Genomic DNA, 21,223 nt, shown 5'->3' on the forward strand with positions numbered 1-21,223 from the left:
GCCTTTGGGCCACCACTATGCAGCATCTCATCTGTCAGCAGGCCTCTGGGGACTGCATGTCTTGGTCATGATCATATACAATCCAATAACATTTTGAGCTGTAAAATTCTACAGAAACTTTGAAGAGAATGATTTTATCAAGAAACCAGCTCTTCTTGTCCTGAGAGTGAAAGCTGGTTTATTTTCTTTCTTCCTTCTCTTTGTGTTCTTAAATGTCCAGCTGAGATGCCCAGACTCATGCCTTTTCTATACTTATCAGCTGCTTTTAAAAAGCTTTTTGAAATGCTGAATGGAAAAAAATCTAGCACTGCATGACCCACATTGCATCCCTGGATTACTGCTTGCTCACCTACTGTGAAATATTCTGATGGTTGTAGCTTTGGAGGTGGAGGATCTGTTCTGTTTTTTTTTGAGAATTGTATTCCTGTTCCCATATGTACAATGAGTTGTGCTCTCAAGAGAATAAGAAAAGGTCGTCGTGAGAAAGGTTTCAAGTCTGTTGTACTTGAAGTGCTATTGAAATGGCATTGAAGTTCAACCTCCTGGTTGGCCTTGTGTCAATGTTCATCTGTCCTTGGGCAAGCTGGGTAAGGAGGTTGTCAGCACTCATCTATATCACCCAAATTGTATGAGACACCTGCCCACCTAAGCATATTGCAGCTGGATGTGCTGATTGCTGCAGTGCTGCTAAGAAATCGTTTGTTCACAGGACCTGCAGCAAGGATCCACTCAGATGCTGGTTTTGTTTCCTGTTCAGGAGGTGTGGCCCAGACCTCCTCCTTGGCTGCAGCGAGATGGACCTCAATCCTGCCTCGCATGAACAGGCGAGTGCAGCATGAATAGAAGTCAGTGAAGTATGCCTCTAGTGCAAAAAGTCCTTGCAGCACTTTGAGAGACTAAACCAATTCTCCATCTCGCCCTCCCAAACCAAATTTTTGCCATAGTATGGTTGCTAAGGAAGAGATGAGGAAACTGCCTGCATTTTCATAGCAGCTGTTGTTGCTGCAGCGGAGAAAAGAGGTAGTGAAATGTGAGATAATCTCACGTAGTAAAGAAATAAACTTCTGCTTAACAGTCCCTTTGCTCAGGCTCACTCCAAGCTGTTCTTGTAAATGCATCCAAATGAATCTAATCACAGGGATGCTGCTTGCAGCACCAGTGGCTGCTTGCAGACTGAGGATCAGCTGTGCACTCTGCTGCTTCTCCTTCACCTCGCAGAGGGACACAGATTTTTGGCAGCCCCTTGCCTGGGTAGCAAACTGCCATATAATCCCTGCAGTTTGGGTGTCATTTACAGTCTGCTTCACTTAAATGCTTCTCTGCTAACTGCACAGTCTGCTTAAATGCAAAGCCAGCGTGTGTTTCCCATCAGCAGTTAGTGGATTAAAACGCTGTTAGCCTGAGAAAATTGCCCTTAAAATGGGCCCCAAAGTTGGCTTTTCTTTGTTGGCACCCAGCTTTCTAGCAAATTCCACGTCATGGGCCGCTGTAGTCAATCGCACAAAAGGCAGCTCAGAAAAAATTATCAACCTGAGCAATTTGAGAATTATTTTCAAAATTCATTTTGACCACTGTGTACTCACTCATTGGTCACGGACTCATAGAGCTGTCATCTTTTGTAGCTTCTTGTTGACACCACAGAATAGCACCCTTTGCTGCCTCAGTCCAGAAGGGTTTTGCTATTGAAGGTGGCCACGTGCTCTTCTTGCTGGTGTCTGACCTGGGATGTAATCTGGCTTCCCCTTGAAGCATGGAAGGGCTGATGCAAGTCAGCCTTTCTGTTGTAAGCAGGAGCAGCCAAAATAGCGCTGAGACCATTTGTGGTGTCGGGGGAAAGCTTTCTCCATACATCTCCTAGTGATTGAAATTGTCATAAACCAAAGATACAACGTCCACTGAAACCAGGGGTTGATGTACTGCATATTCCACAGCTGCTGGTCAGATGTGACTATTTAATGTAGCAGAAGCTAGGAAAAAAATCTTGATGTAATTAGAATGGCTGCTGGTGGCTGAGGGATGGCTGGAATGGGGCTTTGCCTCTCAAAGCTGTGGTAACATGCTATCATATTGAAGTTAGTGTTACACAAATAGCTGCAATGGTTTTCCTCACTAGCTATCCCATGCTGTCAAACCCTTCTTGTACTTCTGTATATCGTAGTTGAGCTGGTTGCATTCCAGCTGTTTGGTGTGACAGCTTGTGTTCCTGCTGTCCTGGGAGTGGGGAGCGTGCTGCAACTCTGGGCTCTCACATCGGTGTGCAGAGGTGCTGAGCACTTACACGTAAAGCACCGTGGCCCGTAATGAGCCTTGAAGTGCATGGTTTGCTTTTCACTGCTTTGACTTAATGCCTTGCACTTTCCTCAGTTATGGTAATGAGGTTGGGCTAATTTCACTTGCTCTTTGCTGGTTTCTCTTTCCAATTCCAATCGCGTGACTTATCGATTGGGTTGCAAGGAGGAATTTTTATATAGGGCAAACTGCAATCACCGACTTTGAAAATCGATCAGCGGTCTCCACCAGCAACCAGGCAACCAGCCAGCACATGGCTCTGGTCTCTGCTCACTCCGTTGCTGCACTGGGCTGCATACTCTGTCTGCCTTCCCTTTGCTTAGGCCACCTTCAGGGTCTGTGGGGTTTCCTTAGGAGAAAAGGTTGGCAGAAATGGGGATACTGCCTCTTGGGCCTCACAGCAGGCTCAGAGCCGCACACCTCTCATTGCTGGTTACAAGCAACAGGAAATACAGAATATTTTTTTAATTTGTTGTTGTAAATCTGTCATGGTATGTGACATAGGCTCGAAGTATTTTTTTTCTCCTAAGGAGTTGAGATGCAGAGACTGTGGCCTAGTTTCAGCAGCCCTGTGCACGCTGTTACACATGCAGTGTGCTTTAGAAGTTGAGGAGGTTTCAGGTAGGTCCACCTAGGGGCAGACACGCTGTTGCAGATTTAGATGGCAAGCTGCAAAAAACAACTTTACTCATCATAAATATTTGTTCTTACCGCTGCTTACTGCTGAGGCACCCTGGTACTATGGTCAGTGTGGGTGCAGTCTCTGTTGCCACCGGCCATTAGCAGACAGTGCCCATGAGTTCAGTGTTCTGCAGTTCTATGCTAAGATGAACAGAAAGTGGACACAGCTTGCTCTATTTCTTTAAAAGCTTTACTAAGTAGGTAGTGTTGCAGTGTTGTCTGTTGCTACACACTCACAGAAGTGCTGCTTTTCCCTGCTTCTAAATGGCTGCCAACAACTCACTGTACCATCTTCCAGATGCTCTGGAAGCATAGCCATAGAATCGTTTGAGTTGCAAGGGACCCCTAAAGGTCATCTAGTCCCAACTTCCCCTGCAGTGAACAGGGGTGTGTCTTAGTCATTCTCAAAGGAGTCCATTAGAGACCTAGAAGCCTTGTCCAAATTTAAGTGTATTTCAAGACTTATGAAATAGATCAGACATTCTCATTTTCTGGTGGGAGGATCAGACAAGGATGCAAAGCTTAGAAAATGTTACACAGACATGAGTTTTATGAGAGACATGAGTTATTTTCCAGCCAGCAGATATATGCTCTTTCCTGACTTGGAAATTAATATAAAGTTTTAACTGCGGGTTTAAAGGAAACAGGAGATGGTTGGTTTGTGATTGAAAGACTTGCACTCGGTCTGTCTTTGAGTAACTTTGTATTTCTGTGGTCATTCTAGACCCTTGGCTGAGCTCCACATGGAACAGCCTTGGATTGGTTCTTGGGACATCTGTTAATCTATATATAGGGTTCACACACTTGCACACGTAAACAGGTGATCTCCTAAATATACAAAATGGTGTTTGGAACTCGGAGTACTTATTTAAACCAAATGAATTCAGAAGTGAGCTGAATTAATCCTTTTTTTTTTTTGCCCTCCTCCCAGAATAAACTGTATTGGGAAAAAAAGTGCTAATTGTAAGTTCTGCTTAATATGCATATACATTTACTAATCCCAGGCATTGCCTAATAGCTATTAAAAATATCCAGAAAATGACCTTTTTCCTACTCTTTGGTTTGGTCCTCTTGACAATTGCTACGTCTTGCTGTGAGGGGATGTGATGTTTAAAAATAATAGGTGCATAAAATGAGTAGAGAAAAAGGGTAGCAGATGGTAACTGATATAGAACTAAGTTATATTTGGAAAATTCATAAGGGAAGCTGAATTCGGGAAGGGATTTTTGAGCTGTTTGTGAAGTTCGTGTTCTGTCTGACTGACAATGATTTCTAATAAGTCTGGTAGTAGTAGGGAGGTTTCAGAGGAGTGAAAGAGAAGTAGAACCTTGCACTGCTAGTGAAAAAGTGAGAATGAGTAACCAGAGGGTGATCTAATATCAGTTCCAGGGGGAAAAAGCTATGGAAAATTTGATAATCTAAATAAGAGCAGCGGTATAATCCTATTATGCAGCTTTTCCATTTTAGGAGAGCAGGTCTGCTCAAGCACAATTTTGTTGTTTTGATACTGGAAATTTGGTTTCCAGGGCTGTTGCCTGGGTGTAACAGACTTGTGTAAGTTCTCTAACGTAGTGCAATATGTTTTAGTTTCTAAAAGTGTCTTTGAATATAATGATGTCGTGCTTAAGTGGTTTAAGAGCTGCCTGTAATCAAAGGAGGTAGAGTTTCTAGTTGGGATCAGCTCGTCATGGCCTGGAAACAAGCGCTGCTAAAGGTGTGGAAGGAACAAAGATTAGTGAAGTCGTAAATGATCTTAGTGATGGTTTAAAAAAAAAAATAATAATATAGGCAAATGGGGACAGTTGGGTGAAATGTGCATAGCTACAGGTGTGTACACCAAGGAGCAGAAAATTCTGTCTGCATCTGAGTGGGAGAACTCATCTCTGAATGTCCTAGTGCTGGGGAAAAGGTGAGTCAGCTGGGGAGGTAAGTGAAGGAGATAGCTGGCACAGTGAGGAAGGCAGGGGGTCCCACCAAATAAATAGCCAAGTGGCAAAACCAGCTGACAGATACACTGCTAGATGTGTAAGTGGGAAGAAATGAGTAATGCTGAGCTTATCTGAACTTAAAGCTAGGGTGGTGGATGCTATAAGTCAGTGCTTAGCTGGTGTACATTTGGTAAGATGTGCTAGTTTAGGGTATAGAAATGAGCCCCCCAAATGGCTTAGGAGTGGAAAAAATGTCGCATAGTGAGAGTTACCTGGCAGGGCTGAGACTGCTCGCAGGAGGATGAGGTCTCGCCTCCTCTTTGTATTAGTGCTAGCAACAACCCAGCCATGCAGGAGCACTCCTGAACCCCCTGAAAAATCCTTTGGCTTAAGTAAGAGAAGGGAGGTAGCTGGGTTGAACACTGTACGTGGAAGTGCTTTCAGATGTAGGAATTATATTCACATTGTTGTAAACAAAAAAAAAGAAAAACAAAAAAGAATGTCGAGAGCCATTGGAAGCTGGAGCTAGGCAAGTTCGGCCTAGCTGAGGTGAGGATGATTAGCTGCTGTGCAAGCAACCACAGAAGTGATGGGGTTTTCATCTTTCGCCAACTTCACATGAAGACCAGATGCCCTATTGGAAGGTGTAGCTCAGATTAATGCAAAGGGCAGACAGAAGGTTTAAGGAGACAGGTAAAATGGGCTGATGTATGCAAGTAGGTGAAGTGCCATCTTCTGCTTAAGCTTTTTGATCTCTGCTTTAGGGTGTGTACAGTATAAATTTGGGTGTAGTGTAGGAAATGAATGTACTGGACCAAAAGAATACTTAAGAAAGGAAGTGTAAGGGTTGTAATAAGATGGTAGAACAGTTTTGTTCTCTGGTGGTTCTGCTGCATCTGTGTGGACTTCTCTTAAGTGGACTATACAATGTGAACTTGACAGAGAAATTGAAGTTTAAACAAGGAAGATGCCATGCTATTCATACTGTTTTATCTTGAGTGTGCTTAGGAGCTTGGGCTTGACTGCAGATGAGATTCAGTGTCTGTTCTCTCAGGTTGTCCTAAATCGGTGTGTATGTGTGTGTATGTTTCTTTGCTTTTGCAATATACCTTTTGTATGGAAGTTGCCCTTGAACATTTGTAAGGACAACTTCTACAATTTTGCTTTGATTATATAGTTTGAATGGAAACTGCTGTTAAAATCTAGCTGCTGAAATTATGAGTGAACTGGTCATTTGCATTTGAAAAAAAAAATAGATATTGCATTGTACACAGGTAATGCATATATTCTGTTGCACTCCAATAAGTAGAGGACATTCTAGTGATGAGGGATTCCTTCTGCTGTGGGATAAGGACTCTTGTAGAGATAGCCATGATATTTCATTTTCATGAGATGTTTGTGAAGGTGAAAGAATTTCTCAGTTGAGGAAGGAAATTGGTCCTGTAATTTAGAGAACCTAATGACCCATAATTTTCTCAGATCAATTTAATCTGCACAGAGTAATTTGGGTTTTTAGGAGTCATTAGCAGTTGGAGTGTCACTCTGGTTTTATTGGAGTACTGTCAGACAGCGTTCTTCTGTTTGTTTTTTAATATTAATGGTTTGTAAGACCTTGATGCTCTAGAAAGAATTGAGAAACAGCCCTGGCTGTGCACATTTTTATCACCCTGCCAAGACCCTTTGCAACTTCCTCCCCTCGTTACCCACAGCAGAACACGGAAACCTCGATGCTTGCAGCCACTTCTGCAATTGCAGCGGTGCAGGGCAGTGCGGCGGGAGGGGGTCTGCTTGTTCTGCTGCTTGCTGAACATCCAAAGAAGAAAACGATGCATTTGAAAATGTGTGCTCAATTGCTTCTCACACTGATGGTTTTCCTTCTCTTCCCTGTCTCTGCTGTTGTGCAGTGCTGCAGTTGAAGCTCCAGCAGCGACGCACACGGGAGGAGCTGGTGAGCCAAGGGATCATGCCGCGTAAGTATCATTTCAACTCTTTCTCTTGACGTTTTTGTGCTTGTTTTTGAGCTGAGACTGGTTTCATGTACGATTTGAAAGATCTAATTGTCCGTTTCTCAGTGAACAACATCATATACAGGAGCCCCACCCAGTTCCACCGAACTTTGTCCTTGGTTGGTGCTCTAGGTATGGGGCCTCCTTTGATACCAAGGAGCAGAGTAAATGGCTTCAAGTGTAACCATACCCCAAAAGAACATTTGTGTTTGATTGTAGCGGAGACAAGTCTCCTGGAGACCGTGCTGTTAGAAGTGTCATATATTCTTGATGCATGCTGGTAATCGCTCTTCTAACAGGCTTCCTGCCTTTGCAGTTTCTGTTCTTGTTTGTCAGCTCCTCAGACCTCTGAGGCAGCTTTAGCTTTGTGTGTTCATATCCCATAAACTTGGTCCAAACTGGCAGTGTGTACAAGATGTTAATGCGGGAGGAGGCATGTTTTATGTTTGTAGCTAGAAAACAAGGCCAGCAAGAGACCTATGGGCATCAGCTGCAAGGGAAGGCAAAATCTGCAGAGCCAGAGAACTTCAGTATACTTGCCTGGTTGGATGCATTCGATGTCCCTTGAGTGAAATAAATTCACTGTCAGGTGGAGAAACAAACACTTTTGTTTTGCTCCCTGCCCTGTCCCATGTGCATCGGTGCCTCTGAACTAAATGGTATGTAGGCAACAACCTGAAGCAAGACCAAAGAACAAGTGTTAAGAGTTCTGCTCAGTTTCACTTCACAGCTTTAGTAAAAGGCAGTGGCTCAGGTAAATGTTTTCTTCTTTCAGAAGTTTACCCCCTTCCCCATTTCACACACCATGAGGACAATATACTAAAGAATTTCTTCTTACTTCTATTTCTGGGGAGCATGCTGTAATACGACACAGCGGCGTGACTCAGACTTTGGTAAAGCCATAAGGTTAGGCTGTCAGCTCTCTCTCTGAATGAAGACAACCTGTCAGCACCACTCTGTCAGCTGAAGCAGCTCACTGGGAGGTAGTGACATGCTCAAGATGTTTCTTAGCTCCCTGTTTAAAATTCTGTTACCAAATTAAATAGGAAAGATTGTCCTGTCTGGATACAGTTCATCACGCCTATCTTCTTATTTTTACCTGGATAGTTCATACATGTGCTTCTACAGAATGCACTTGATTTTGGAAGAAAAACTCATGTCCTGGTGGCTGTGTGATTTGTTAATGCTTCCCAGAAGAAAATACTCCTAAATGTTCTTGACTTCTCTGTGGTCTTCTGCTTTAGGTGGATTGTAGGCAAATACATATTTTGTTCAGCACTGGCTTTCTTCAAGGTGTTGCCGACCAAACTTGTGATTCCTGAGAGGGGTCTGTTTTACAGGCCCTTTGAGAATGAGGCTCTTTCAAGTAGTTCAAGCAAGGCACCCAGAGTAATTAGTCAGTCTTAAATTTGCTTAAAATACAGCCTAAATAACAAGTCTTTGCAGACTTGTACCCTTCATTGCTTCATTCATGTCTTGTACGTGTGAATTTTATGACAGACCAAAGAAGAATGCCCAGTGAAGTATTATTGTGAAAATATTGGCACCACATAAAAAGGCTCTTTCTGCAGTTAAGAGCAGATCTGTTCTAAATATGATTTGAAAGTGTTTCCCTCCAAGCCATGCTGTCATTTACCCATACCTGCCAACTGGAAATAACCACATGTAGGGAAATGTTTAAAACATTCTTCGTCTAGGCCATTTTAATGAGAAGATCAATGTGAGATAAATTGTGATCCTTAAAGCAAAGTCCAGTTTTTAACCTGGAAAGTACAGGAGATGACTAAGGACCATGTTCCTGCTGAGGGCATCTCAGATTTACAACAGCTTTGCTCCTACTTTCAGCAGTTCAGAACACTCTTTACTTACCACTGGCAATGTGCAGGTATCCAGAGTTCTATCATATCCTTACCCTGCACTCTCTGTCTGTGAAAGCATTTAGAAACTTAACTGTGTTCCCATCATCTGCTACAAAGCATGGCTGTACTAAACCCTGACCCTCTCTTGAGTTCATTACTCAGGAAACCAGCCCTGTGCAGCCCTCTCTCATGGTTGAACAAAATTAAAACATGGAATCAAGAGGATGGTGTGGTGCTGAATGAAATGAGCCGGCACGGAACGCTCCCTCCACAGGAAATGCTGGTTGGCTTCAGCTTCTTGTTTCCATTTGAAGAGCCTTTACACTCTCAAAAGAGTTGTGGCAGTTGTGATTGTATCTCCATTAGCCTTACAGCTTTGGTTGGAAAGGGGCTTTTGAAGTCAAATTCCTGATTGAACCTTCCTGCTGTACCTCACTTTGCACCACAGAAAGGTCCCGGAGTTTGAGAGTTGTGTTACATTGGGATGAATCTGAATTGAAGATATTCTGCCTGTGCCTAGCATTCATTCAGTCCATTGGAACAGACTAGAGCTCGTCTGGCACAACACCTACTGTTTCACTGTCACAGACAGATAGAGATGTCAGTTGATCAACATCAACTGTTTTTCTTGGCAAAGTTGTAGGTTTTTCTTATGCTATCCTAGGTGTTCATTAAGATTTAGCATTTAATTCAATTCAATTCCTGGATCCTGCCACCAAGCAGACCTGCGAAAATCTATGAAACAAATACGGTACCTGATACTTCTGGTTCTCCTGAATGAAGTACAAATCTTATGTGGTATTTGAATTCAGGTAGTGAACTGTAAGCAAGGATTTGTATTTTCAGGCTTCCTTCCACACAGGGCTGTTGGCCACTAAGTGGAGAACACATTTTGTGATGCTCATAGTAAAGAGCCATGGAGAGTCACACCGCTCCTGCTTTGCTTGTTCAGAACAAAGCTGGGAGTTGCTTACTTTCCCCCATGTGGAATTCTGTTTATATAATAGAAAGGCAAATGTATCAACATTTTTTTTTACCAAGTACACTTAATCTCGCTTGAGTAGCCTTTCCAGCCCACCAACCACACAGCAGGGCTATGCTTCACTAAAGAATTAGTGTAATGTAGTTAGAACTAAAACATTTATAAGCAGTGACAGAGGATTCAAAATAATCGAGTTTAATGCTTCATTAATTCCTGTTACTCTTCTGTTATCACTTTACATAACCTTTTACTAGCAGTGGGACTCATTAGTTGAAGATTAAAATTGAATATTGCCCAGAGGAAAGAATTGATAACTAAGTCTTCATCTGCATCTGACGTAGCTGTGATCTGAGCTAGGACTGTACCTTGAAACAAGGAAAGTTTTTACACTTATTCAGGTTTTGGCCTGTTTTCTGATGATGACAACAGACAAGCTCTTTTGACTATTTGCTTTTTTCTTTTTTTTTGTAAATAAAAAGAAGTGATTTTCATCTTATTCTCTTAAAATGCAAACTAAACAAAAACCGCTGGTTGTGCTCGGCTCTGCACTCTGCTATGTTGCAGAACAGTCAGATGCTGTCCATTTTTACAGTGTTGAATTTAAAGTTTACAGCTATTGTAAGTATTTTTTGTGAAAATCAAATCTTCAGTTTTTTGCTCTCACAAAGAATGTTTAACACAGCACCTAAGATACATCTGAGTAGGAAGACATGTGGGAAGTGTCTTCAACTAAAACAGCAAAACAATTGAAGAGGAAAGGCATTTGGCCAGTGTAGCAATACGCTGCTTTGCAAAACATGTTGGGCTTTTTCTGTTTGTTTTCTCTTTCTGTTTTAAAGCTTTGCATACCCCTTGCTTGATCGATTGGGATTGTGATCTTTGGCTTCTGCCTGCAGACATGAAATAGAGCCAAGCGGGGAATGTCATCATGCAGCACAGTCCTGCCCCCAGAGCTGCTCTTTTGACCGTTAGATTCACCTAAACAGATGAAGCAGAAGTAGAAAAGTATTTCTGGGAATGTGCTGTGTGTTGCTCCATAACACTGCTTTGTGACTATCTGCAAGGTGCCTCAGGCACTTAGAAAAGGGCACTGTGTAAGCTGGAGGTTAGGAGGAGAACTTTGAGGAGCTTCCCTTCTGCCTCAGCATACTTGGTGCTCACCAGTTTTTGTGCCTGCATCCAAGTGCTCTAGTAGTATATTTGGGTTCTGGGATGCCGTGTATGAGGAGTATATGACTGGATGCAGAAGGCAGGTTAAAAGAAGAAAACAATACTGTCCTTTCCAGCACACAGTACTCAGCTCAAGTCCTCGTCAGCTTACTAATTCCTGCTGGCAATTTTGAATTTTCATCCCATGAACCCTCTTCTATATCTATTGGATGCAGTACTGGTTTGTAATGTTTTGTCTTCTCTTGCCATGCCAACTGTTCAGTGCAAATCACTTCTTAATTGAAAGCAGAGCCTCCCTGATGCTGCGTGGTTAGAAGACAGCAGTTAGAATAGAATCCAGTAAGGATGGAGTCAGTATTGTCTTTCTGACTGTCTGTTTTTACAGGCCTCAGCCCTGAAGTGTTTCTGTGCTATAGGTGTGCAACACTCAGGTGCAGCTTTCTACTTGGACTTGTCTGTTAGTTACTGAGTGTATGCCTGTACGTGAGGTGTGGGCATCCTGTGCTGCTGGGTTTCAGACTCTCCTGAGGTGGAGATGCTTCAAATCTGGGCCTCACCACCCTCTGAATAAAGTTTTTCTCTCTCCCTAACATCTAACCTAAAACTCCCCTCTTTTAGTTTAAAAGCATTGCCCCTTGTTGTATTACAACCTATGTAAAAAGTCATTCCCCTCCTGCTTAGACTCCCCTCAAATACTGGAAGGCCACAGTGAGGTCTGTCCAGAGTGGAGCTGAGGGAAACAAATCCTTTGTGGATATTGTCAAATCCTGATTCCTGTTATAGACAGTGGCTATGGTAGAGCATACTAGAATATTGTCAAAACAAAAGACTTCCCCTGCCAGCTTTTAAAATGTTTTACCAGTTTTACTTGTTGAAGAGGAGCATCTATTGGTGTAAATCGAGGAAAGCAAAGGTAGCAAGCTGTTAGAACACGTGCAGTTATCTAAATGTGCTGTGTTTTTCACAACAGGAAATGTTCTGCTGTTACATGGATGACTTCAGGTGCAATTCTTAATGCCTCTGTATTATTTCATCTGCATAATGGCTGTGATAGACGATGAGCTGCCGTGCCTGGGCAGGGTTTTACTGATTCGGAAGCGTTGTCCTGTGGCCCTGCAGTGGTCATTTCAGGATTGTTGTGTGTTCTATTTGAATTGCAGATAAACCGATTGCTTTAATCCCCTGAATGTGCCCTTCCTGCTTTGTGTTGTCTGTGCTGTGTATTAGCTCCAACATTCTCCTGCTGCTTTACGCATCAGGACTTAGAAGTGATGTTCCTTGTATTTTTTGGAAGTCTATTTAGAGTAACAACACGAAGTTATACTTGCCTACCACCCCGTATCAGCTGTTCTGCCCACCAATGCTGCTTCTGTCTCTTGTCTTTTTCCATAAAACGTGCTGAAGTTGTACTTTCACGTAGGATAAGAAGTTCAAAGCAAACATATGGACTGTATCATCGCTACCAGATTTTAAAAAACTTAAAAGTAAAATGTCCAAACCCATCAAGCCTCGAAGATATAAAAATGAAAACTTTTTAAAGTACTCCTCTTCATCTTTGAAGCCTTGCATTTCCTGGTTCGCTGTGTATAGAATGCAATCTCAAGTACAGAGGCCAGCGAGTCTTTTGCAATGCTAGATGCTGTGCTCTGAGAGCAGGACTGGAACACCAAGAAGGTATCATAAACCAAACACTGCTGTGAGGACACATCCAGCTGGACTTCTGTTTGTGCCATGTCACACTGAAATCTGTAACTGGTTTCATTTTCACTTGATCATCATCCCGCTGCGTGTCTCCCAGGAATGCTTTGCTGCTTCACTGACTTGGATCTCTTGAAGCCCAGTTTCAAAGCCTTGAGGCTTTGTGGAAAGAAGGGAGCCTGTATGGTTAAGCAGAGAACCTCCCTGCAGGAGGCCTAATAACTGCACCTGCTCTGTTTGTTTTTTGATAGCTGCATGTGTTTGTTTTCCCTGTGTTTGTATCATCTGATTCATAAGACTTAGGAAAGTTCATTGTGTGAGCAATGGAAACATGCTGTCTGACCTTCTGAAGCTCCAGAGAGAAAAGTCTGTTCTGAAGGTTTTGACAGGCTGCATTTTTCCTAGCTCCCTGCAACAATCAAGTATTAAACTCTACTGGTTGTTTGCTAAGATGCTTAATAATTCAGGGAAGTAAAACTTGGTATGTCATGCAATTCTTTCTCCTTCATTTTCCCACTGTCTTTTTGGGTTAGTTCATTCTTGTTAGCTGGGAATGATCTCCCCTTTTTCTTCTCATTGCCCCACATCTCAGCCAGCCTTGGCACTCCGTAATGATATCAGAAGAGTTTGCAAAGGAACAGTTACCCAGCCAAGAAGCAGGCATAAGGCCAGGTCTAGGAGTGGATGAATCAAAGGGTTTCCATTTCCTCTTCACTTTGGACACAGAATAATAACTGTATTGAAGCTTTCCATTCTTCTTTTTATTTTCCAATTAATATTTCAGTAATGCCTTTTGAATGCATAGAGTTAATGGGGATGCGCAGGGTGATCTGTACATTATCAGTGTTTGCTGTACATCTTCTTTGACATGAAGCTGTAGCAAATCACCCAGAGATCTGATAACTGTTACCATGGGTGACAGTTTCCACTTTGCTCCTGGAGAGGGTAAGGCCTCTGAGAAATGACGCATCTCTGTTAAGAGTTTAAATTAACTCATATGTTGACAAACTTGACAATTTGTCGGGCTTTCTCTGAGTTCTTTCACATTGGCTTTGACAAGCAGGCTCTTTTTTTGCTGTTACAGCTAACATAAGTCTTATCCTTCTGCTGTATCCTAAAGGAAAACTTCCAAGCAAACCAAGTGCATCACAAGTGTTGGTGCAGGAGATGGTGCGACACTACAAGGCAGGACTTCTTCAGCTCAACTTCACAGCGCGTGGCCTTTCATCCCCTGCCATGTCTCTAGCAGCTGAAATACCTCAGCGACAGGGAAGTCCCCCCAAAGCCATAGCCCTGTGACTGTGATGCCAGGCTTTGGCAGTGTTGGCAACAGTAATGATGTGGGAAGGAACCTTTATCCAGCCCCTGTTCTCTCTGGGACTAGAAACACTCACAGCTGGTAATGACAGTGATACTGTTATCAAAGGGTGTTAGTAAAGAGCAAAGCTGCTTTTGTGTGCATGCCAGAGACGTGTTTCTTACCTTCCTAAAAATGTTTGGATTGCTTTTTGGCTTTTTTTATTTGTGTTTTTTTTTGTTTTTTTTTTTTAATCAATCTAAACTTTGCTTTTTCTGAGTTTGGGGTTTGAAGAATTGCAGTTTACCATTTGTGTTCTTACCCTTACATTGATACTCAGCTCTTGGTCTTAATCCAGGGGCTCTTATCCATGTCAGGGCTATGAAATCAGCAAGGATTCTGAATTATCATGAGGTCTGTGTCCCAAATGTGGAATTCGTGGGCGCTACATGAAGACAAAAGGGTGCTGACGGAGCACTCTTTCCACCACCTGTGTATTCCTCCTCCCCTTCCATATTCTTTCAGCATGCTGCTCTGTGATAATGCCCTGCAGCAAAATGACAGCTCCTTCTGTGCATGTGACCCCATTTTTGAATACTTTTGTCTTCCATGCCTTGAAGAAATGTTTTTTGGAAGTGAGGTGAAGAAAATGCCAACTGCCCTGATCCGTGGTTCAAGATTCGTGGCATACCAAGCACCAAAAGCTACAGGGTGGGAACCCCACCCTGAACTGACAGAGGAAGTTGTGAAGCACACTCGCAGCTCTTTATCTCATCTTTTTACGAAAGCGTATAGTAAACAAGAGATGGAAACTAGAATTTGGTTCAGAGCAGAGATGAATAGAAGCTGCAGCAGTAGGCCTTGCCTTTGTGAATTAGTCAGAGGCTGGTTTTGGATGTGACATGAGATTCTCTTAGTCATAGCAAACAAAGATTAATTTCCCTTTGAGAGCCAATCTTCATTCACTCTTTCGAATTTACCAGTAGCCTCCCTACAAATGTTGCATATCTGGCCAGCTGGTTTGCACTTCAGGTATCACCTTGCCGTCTCCGAAGAGATTGGTCCAAGTATAGAGACCAAGGAAAGCCCACTGACTGTCAGGTCTGATTGCTGACTCTGATTTTGAGATCTTAGCCTATCCCAGATGGTTTTCCAGTGTCTCCTCCTCCTTCGACACTTGAGCTGCGAGGATCTGGGAAAAAATTGTCTTTCTTTCTATCCATTATTTGGCTTCTACAGATCTTGGTGTCTTTTGTCAACTGCAGAAGCTAATGCAGTATACGGCCACTCTGACCTCTTTTTCTTAGCAGCTGGTTCAGACCTTCCTCTGCTGTGTTTCGTTCTTAGAGTGGTTCTGATTTTGGTTCTGATTCCACTTATTTCTCACACTGGGTAACAGGAACTCAGATATCTCCATATGACTGTCTTGGAAAGCTTTGCAAGGCTTAAGTTGCTGTTTTTGTGTTTCTGGGTAAACATTGAACAGAAAAGGTTGGAACCATTTTGCCTGGCTTTTTGTCTCTGCTGTTATATTGGAGATTTGGATTTGATTTGGGTTTCACAAAGAATCACAGAATTGCAGGAGTTGGAAGGGACCTCAAGAGATCATCAAGTCTGACTTCCTGCTAAGGCAGGTACCCTACAGTAAGTCACACAGGTAGGCATCCAGACAGGTCTTAAATATCTCCATAGAAGAAGACTGCACAACTTCTCTGGGCAACCTGTTCAGTGCTCCACCATCCTTACTATAGAGAAATTCTTCTGTGTGTTTGTAAGGAACTTCCTGTGTTCAAGTTTTAGGCCATTACTCCTTGTCCTGTCACTGCACACCACCAAAAAGAGTCTGGCCTCATCCATTTGCCTCCCACATCCCTTTAGATATTTATAAACATTTATTGGATCCCTGCTCAGTCTTCTTTTCCCCAGGCTGAACAGCCTTTCCAGAAGATGCTTCAGGTCCTTTATCATCCTTGTGGTCCTCTGCAAGACTCCATGTAGGAGATCCCTGTCTTTTTTGAAGTGGGGAGTCCAGAACTGGACACAGTATTCTAAATGTGGCCCCACTGGGACCACCTCTCTTGACCTGCTAGCTACGCTGTTTGTAATGCACCCCAGGATACCACTGGCTTTCTTGACCACAAGGGCACACTCCTGGCTCATGGACAACCAGGACATCCAGCTCCTTCTCTGCAGAGGTCTCCAGCAAGTCAGCCCCTGATCTGTACTGATGAAAGTGGTTATTTCTCCTCGGATGCAAAACCCTACATTTGCATTTTGAGTTACCTTGTTTATAAGCAGCTCCACCATGACACTTGCAGCAGTATCTCCTTTTACTGACATTTCAATATCTGCAAATGCAACTTGGGTGGAGGGAATGCTGAAGTTATGCATTGCTGTTCTGAACTCTGTGTCATAGGAATTAATACATTGCTTTTAAGCAAAGATGAGCAATTTCCATCTGTGCTTTGTACAGAAGGGCATTTATCATCAGAGGCAGTCCCGCATAGCTGCTGCTTAGCTTTGAGATCAGATGGAAGGCCAGCAGTTCAACACAGATCAACAGAGGGGCAGTCTGACCAAATGGTGTCTGATGTGGAAGTGCACATAAAGCAAAGGTGTGTCACTGAATTCCTCCGTGCATAAAAAGTTGTCCCCATTGACATTCATTGATGCTTGCTGAATGTTTATAGAGACCAAACAGTGCAAGTGGGCATACTGAGGTGGTGGGTGCTGTGTTTCACCAGTGACAACAGTGGGTCCCCTCTGCTGGTATAAGTTTAGATGAGTGTGGCACGCAGGCTCTTGTTCATCACCAGTAAAAATGCATAGCTAATGGTGGTAACTGTGTTGAAAAATAGTGTTTTGTAGCTACAAATTTACTCTATCAAAGAGTTTTACTGTGCTCATTTTATCTGTTGTAGTTTCTATGAAAGTAAGTACAAGGCATTACTTTCACAGCGGCTCCCACTGCAGAATGGGTTTCTAAACCCAGCCTCTCAGTCCTGACTTTGGCTGGCTGGGCAGCTTCTGCTCTGTTTTGCTGACACAATTATTTGTGGAGCTGGGCTGTAAATGAGCATACCAGTCCAGGTTAAAATAACTCTTTCAAAACAACTGTGATCTGAATCCACAAAATGCTGTCAGCATAGTTGAGGGCTGGCGTGCTTTGTCCCAGACCCAGGTGCAAGAATGAATGAGGGCAGAACATGGAAACTCACTTTATTGAGGATGAAAACATGAGTATATCGTGTATAAAGAAAAGCAGAAAGGCAGGCAAAAGGAGTACCTCATGGGAAAGGTGCATGGGGGAAATCACTTAATCATTCTTGGATATATCAGCAGTAGAAAAGTACTGAGGAGGTGGAAATCTGTCAGTAGCTAATAACTGCGATTGTAGTTCAGCAAGATTTCTGCCTCTAGCAGCACTCTGTTCTCATCAGGAGCTCACCCCAAGTTAGCAAAGATAGCAAGGTTGGCCACGCAGTCAGCCAGATCAAGGATTCAAACCACTCTAAGTAGCAGCTGTCTGGGACTAAGCACATGCCACAGGGAGGAAGCAGCTAATTTTTGGTGACTGTTGCCTAGTATTGCTCTTGGCATGGTATGGATGCTACTGGAATATCAGTGGAGAGGCAGAAATGAATGGGACGTGGTGAGGGGAAGAAGTCGCTGCTAAGGCTGTACCCGGCACTGGAACAAATATTCCTCCTTGGGAATTCACAATGTTTAACACCTTTTTTCACATCTTGGATTGAGTAAGGTGCTTGGTATAGGTTCACCTGATGTTTTCATGCTGGGACAATTCCAAGCTGTGGACAGAGTTGGTAAAAAAATAGCATTGGAGTAAAGTCTTGGTGTCACATGGGGAGGGTGAGCACAGAGGGGTTTTTGGGTGAGGTGGGGAGAAAGAAGGTCCATGGCTGATTGGTGACAACTCTGAATGGTGACATTATTCACCATCGCCAGTAACTCTGTTTAAACAAGGAGCTAGTGTGTGTATTATTTAAGAATGCCTAGTTGGAAAATATACTCAGTTTTGGACACTGTGCTCCAAGAAATATGCTGATCAATTGGAAGAAGTCCAGAAGAGAGTAAATGAGCAAAGGTCTGGGAAATGTTCTCTGTAAAGGAAGGTTGAAGTAACTGGCTTTGCTCATTTTATAGAACAGAAGATTCTAGGAGAACCAGAGTTTTCAAATATATTGGGATAAATGCAAAGAGGAAGAAAATATAAATTGTTCTCTGTAATTATGGAAGCTAAGGCAAGGAATAATGAGGATGTATTGTAAGGAGGGAAATACAGGTTAAACATTCAGAAATGTTTTCAAATAGTATGAACATCTAAGCCTGCGGATAGTTCCTCTGCAGTAATACTGCATTTTGTCATCAGTGGTCTTCAAGAACAATAAGACAACTTACCATAAGGAGTAATTGAGTGTGTTGAGTATAGTTGAATACAGTTCAGCTATAGTTGAGTATACGTCAGATCTGTGCAGTCAGAAAGGATGAGGTGCTTTGAGTGTCTTCATCCTTACTTAGTGGGGTTGCATTTACTGCATTATGTACCAAGCACTGTGCATGCATGCCCTGCACCAGTGGTAGAAGTCCTGCCCCATGCCTTCCTACCTCAGTGCATTGCACCAGGGCTGTTAGCAGTGCTTCTGGCTCCACCCTTTTGGCTGCTCATCTGCGGCCAAGATCAAAATGAGACAGAATACCAGATATTGTTAGGAACAGTAGAGCTTTGTCAGTGTGGATAATCTTGAGTGAGATGGATAAAGGAGCACTCAGGCGAGCAAGCCAATGGGTATGGGGGCAGGAATGGGTTGAGGAATCGGCGCCAGGTGGTTGTGAAGGACAGTGCTGGGAACTGGTAGAGATGTGTGTCTGCTCAGCCTGCGCCTGAGCCAGCCCTGTGCCTCCCAGCTCCAGTCTTCTGCACAAGGATTTGTTGCTTTTTTTCCCCACTCGCTCTAATAAAGTTAGGGGAGGTACTGCCCAGCTCTTCCCTCCTTAGTAATTTCAAACCCAGCAAAATGTGCAAGGCTTAGTTAATTTTGGATGGAGTAGGATTTTACAACAGACGCTCTTCTGTCATCTAGCCCCATCCTGGATTGCTGAGGGAAGCAGTGAAGGATTTGTGCCCTCTTGACATTTCCAGAGGTCAGCTATGAAGTCCTCTGTCATATTGCCAGTGCAGAGCTGCAGCACAGCGCTTGTTTCCAAAGGAGAGACTGACATTGTTCTGTGTGTGGTTCTTCCCCTTGTGCTTCTGCTTTGCCTTCTATTCAACTTCTTTACTTACTGTGTGATTTGAGGGAGAGGTTTTCATTTTGCTTTCATCACAGGGATGCTTTTCTCCTTCCTTTATTCGTCTTTATTGAAGGCTCCTCTTACGCTACCTGTGACATTGGTTGCACTCCTGCAGTTGACTTTTGCAACCATAAGCTGTGGCCAGGGAAATGTCATGTAAAGTTCACGTCCTGCCTCATACTGACGGCAGAGGTAAGAAAGGGAGGGAGAAACACTCCTGTCATGCCAGCACGTTCTAGTGGCAAAGGGCCTTTGGAAACCCAAGAAGAAGCTTGCTGCTTGCGTCTCCGGTGTAGATTTTTATCCTGATTTATGTGCAGTCAGCGCGATTCTGTTGGCCAGCTTGCAAAACTTTCCCTGGTGGTTTCTCCCTGTTTGTATGGAACTTGATTGTATGGAACTTACCTTTAATCACAGCAGGAACTGTTTGCCCCCCATCATTTGTATACTCACCCATTGCTGTTAGTTCTAACTCATTTAAGCCTACTTATTCTACAAATGATTCTTTGTAGTCTGAACCTCCTCTGGTACTGGAATTCCTCACATATTGATTGCATTCTGCTTTTACCCCATGATGTAAATCACAGAATTACAGAATCACAGAATCACAGAATGGCCAGGGTTGGAAGGGATCTCAAGGATCATGAATCTCCAACCCCCTGCCACATGTACTAGACCAGGCTGCCCAGGGCCCCATCCAACCTGGCCTTGAACACCTCCAGGGACGGGGCATCCACAGCCTCTCTGGGCAGCCTGTTCCAGCACCTCACCACTCTCTCTGTAAAGAACTTCCCCCTGACATCCAGCCTAAATCTTCCCTCCCTCACTTATATTTCCCCTTGTCCTGCTGTTATCTGTCCTTTCAAAGAGTTGATTCTCCTCCTCTTTGTAGGCTCCCTTTAGGTACTGAAAGGCTGCCATGAGGTCACCCCGCAGCCTTCTTTTCTCCAGGCTGAACAAGCCCAGCTCTATCAGCCTGTCTTTGTAGGGAAGGTGCTCCAGCCCCCTGATCATCTTCGTGGCTCTCCTCTCCAACAGCTCTGTGTCTTTCTTGTACTGAGGGCTCCAGACCTGGGCACAATACTCCAGATGGGGCCTCACAAGAGCAGAGTAGAGGGGGACAATGTCTGCCTTAACATTTTGCCTTTCTTGGTGCTCCATTTTATTCTGTGGGAAAAAGTTTTGAAGTGCATTGGACGTAGTTTCTTGTATCGCATTTATGCACAGGTTTTATTTTTGAACAGCATTCCAATATTTCATTATGATGTTGCATTTTAGAAGTACGTTAATCATTATTCTTCAGTGAAGAAGAGCATGAGCAGACTGTATTTCATGGGACCTAGATGCAGCACTTTGGATTTACTGACTGCACCAGTTTATAGACTTCTGTCTTCAAAAGAGCTTCAGAGTGGCTTTAAAGCTGAAAGCTCTTTGAACATTGGTGCTCAGCTTGATGGAAATTTAGAAACTCCATCAGGCCGCAGTGGGGCTGTTATGGAAAACAAGCAATTTGTGGATTTGGGAAAGCCACGAGGAGTGAGCGGCAGTGACTCCACGGAGCTGGAAGTCATGTCACCTCTTTCTCCAGTTCTCCCATGGGACGTGAGCTCTGTGTGCTGTGTAGGAGCCAGGCAGAGCGAGAGATTCTTCTAGGGTTAGTATGGTCCTGGACAGCAGAGGATTAGTTCCTTAAAACCTGATCTATTTTGGCTCTGGTTTTTTTACTAGTCCGGTGGGGGGGCGAGGAGGTCCATTAAATGGAATGCTGCTGTTAATTCCTCAAGTTGTGGTTATCTGTCAGCAGGCAGATGCACTTTCCTGTCCAAGTGTTCTTGTTGTTATAGTAGTTTCTGTTACGTGGAGCAATGTATATGTCCTATTGTAGACCTGCAGAATCTTTAACCAGCCCATGCATGCACACAAAACACAGGTGCAAATGGAGGAAAGATCGGCAGCTTCCTTTGACATTAAGAGGTGGTAAAGAGGATTTACAGTTCATT

The 21,223-nt window shown here is 43.4% G+C and overlaps 1 protein-coding gene across 1 annotated transcript in view; it reads left to right on the forward strand.

The window, feature by feature from the left end:
* The window catches only part of MRTFA (myocardin related transcription factor A), a 47,537-nt gene that overhangs the window by 11,332 nt on the left and 14,982 nt on the right, over positions 1–21,223 (forward strand). Inside the window, exon 2 of the mRNA XM_048926847.1 lies at positions 6,803–6,868. Within this exon, the coding sequence (XP_048782804.1) occupies positions 6,803–6,868 (66 nt within the window). The remainder of the gene's footprint in view (positions 1–6,802; positions 6,869–21,223) is intronic.

Source organism: Lagopus muta, chromosome 1, assembly GCF_023343835.1.
Source record: "Lagopus muta isolate bLagMut1 chromosome 1, bLagMut1 primary, whole genome shotgun sequence".
NCBI lineage: Eukaryota > Metazoa > Chordata > Aves > Galliformes > Phasianidae > Lagopus > Lagopus muta.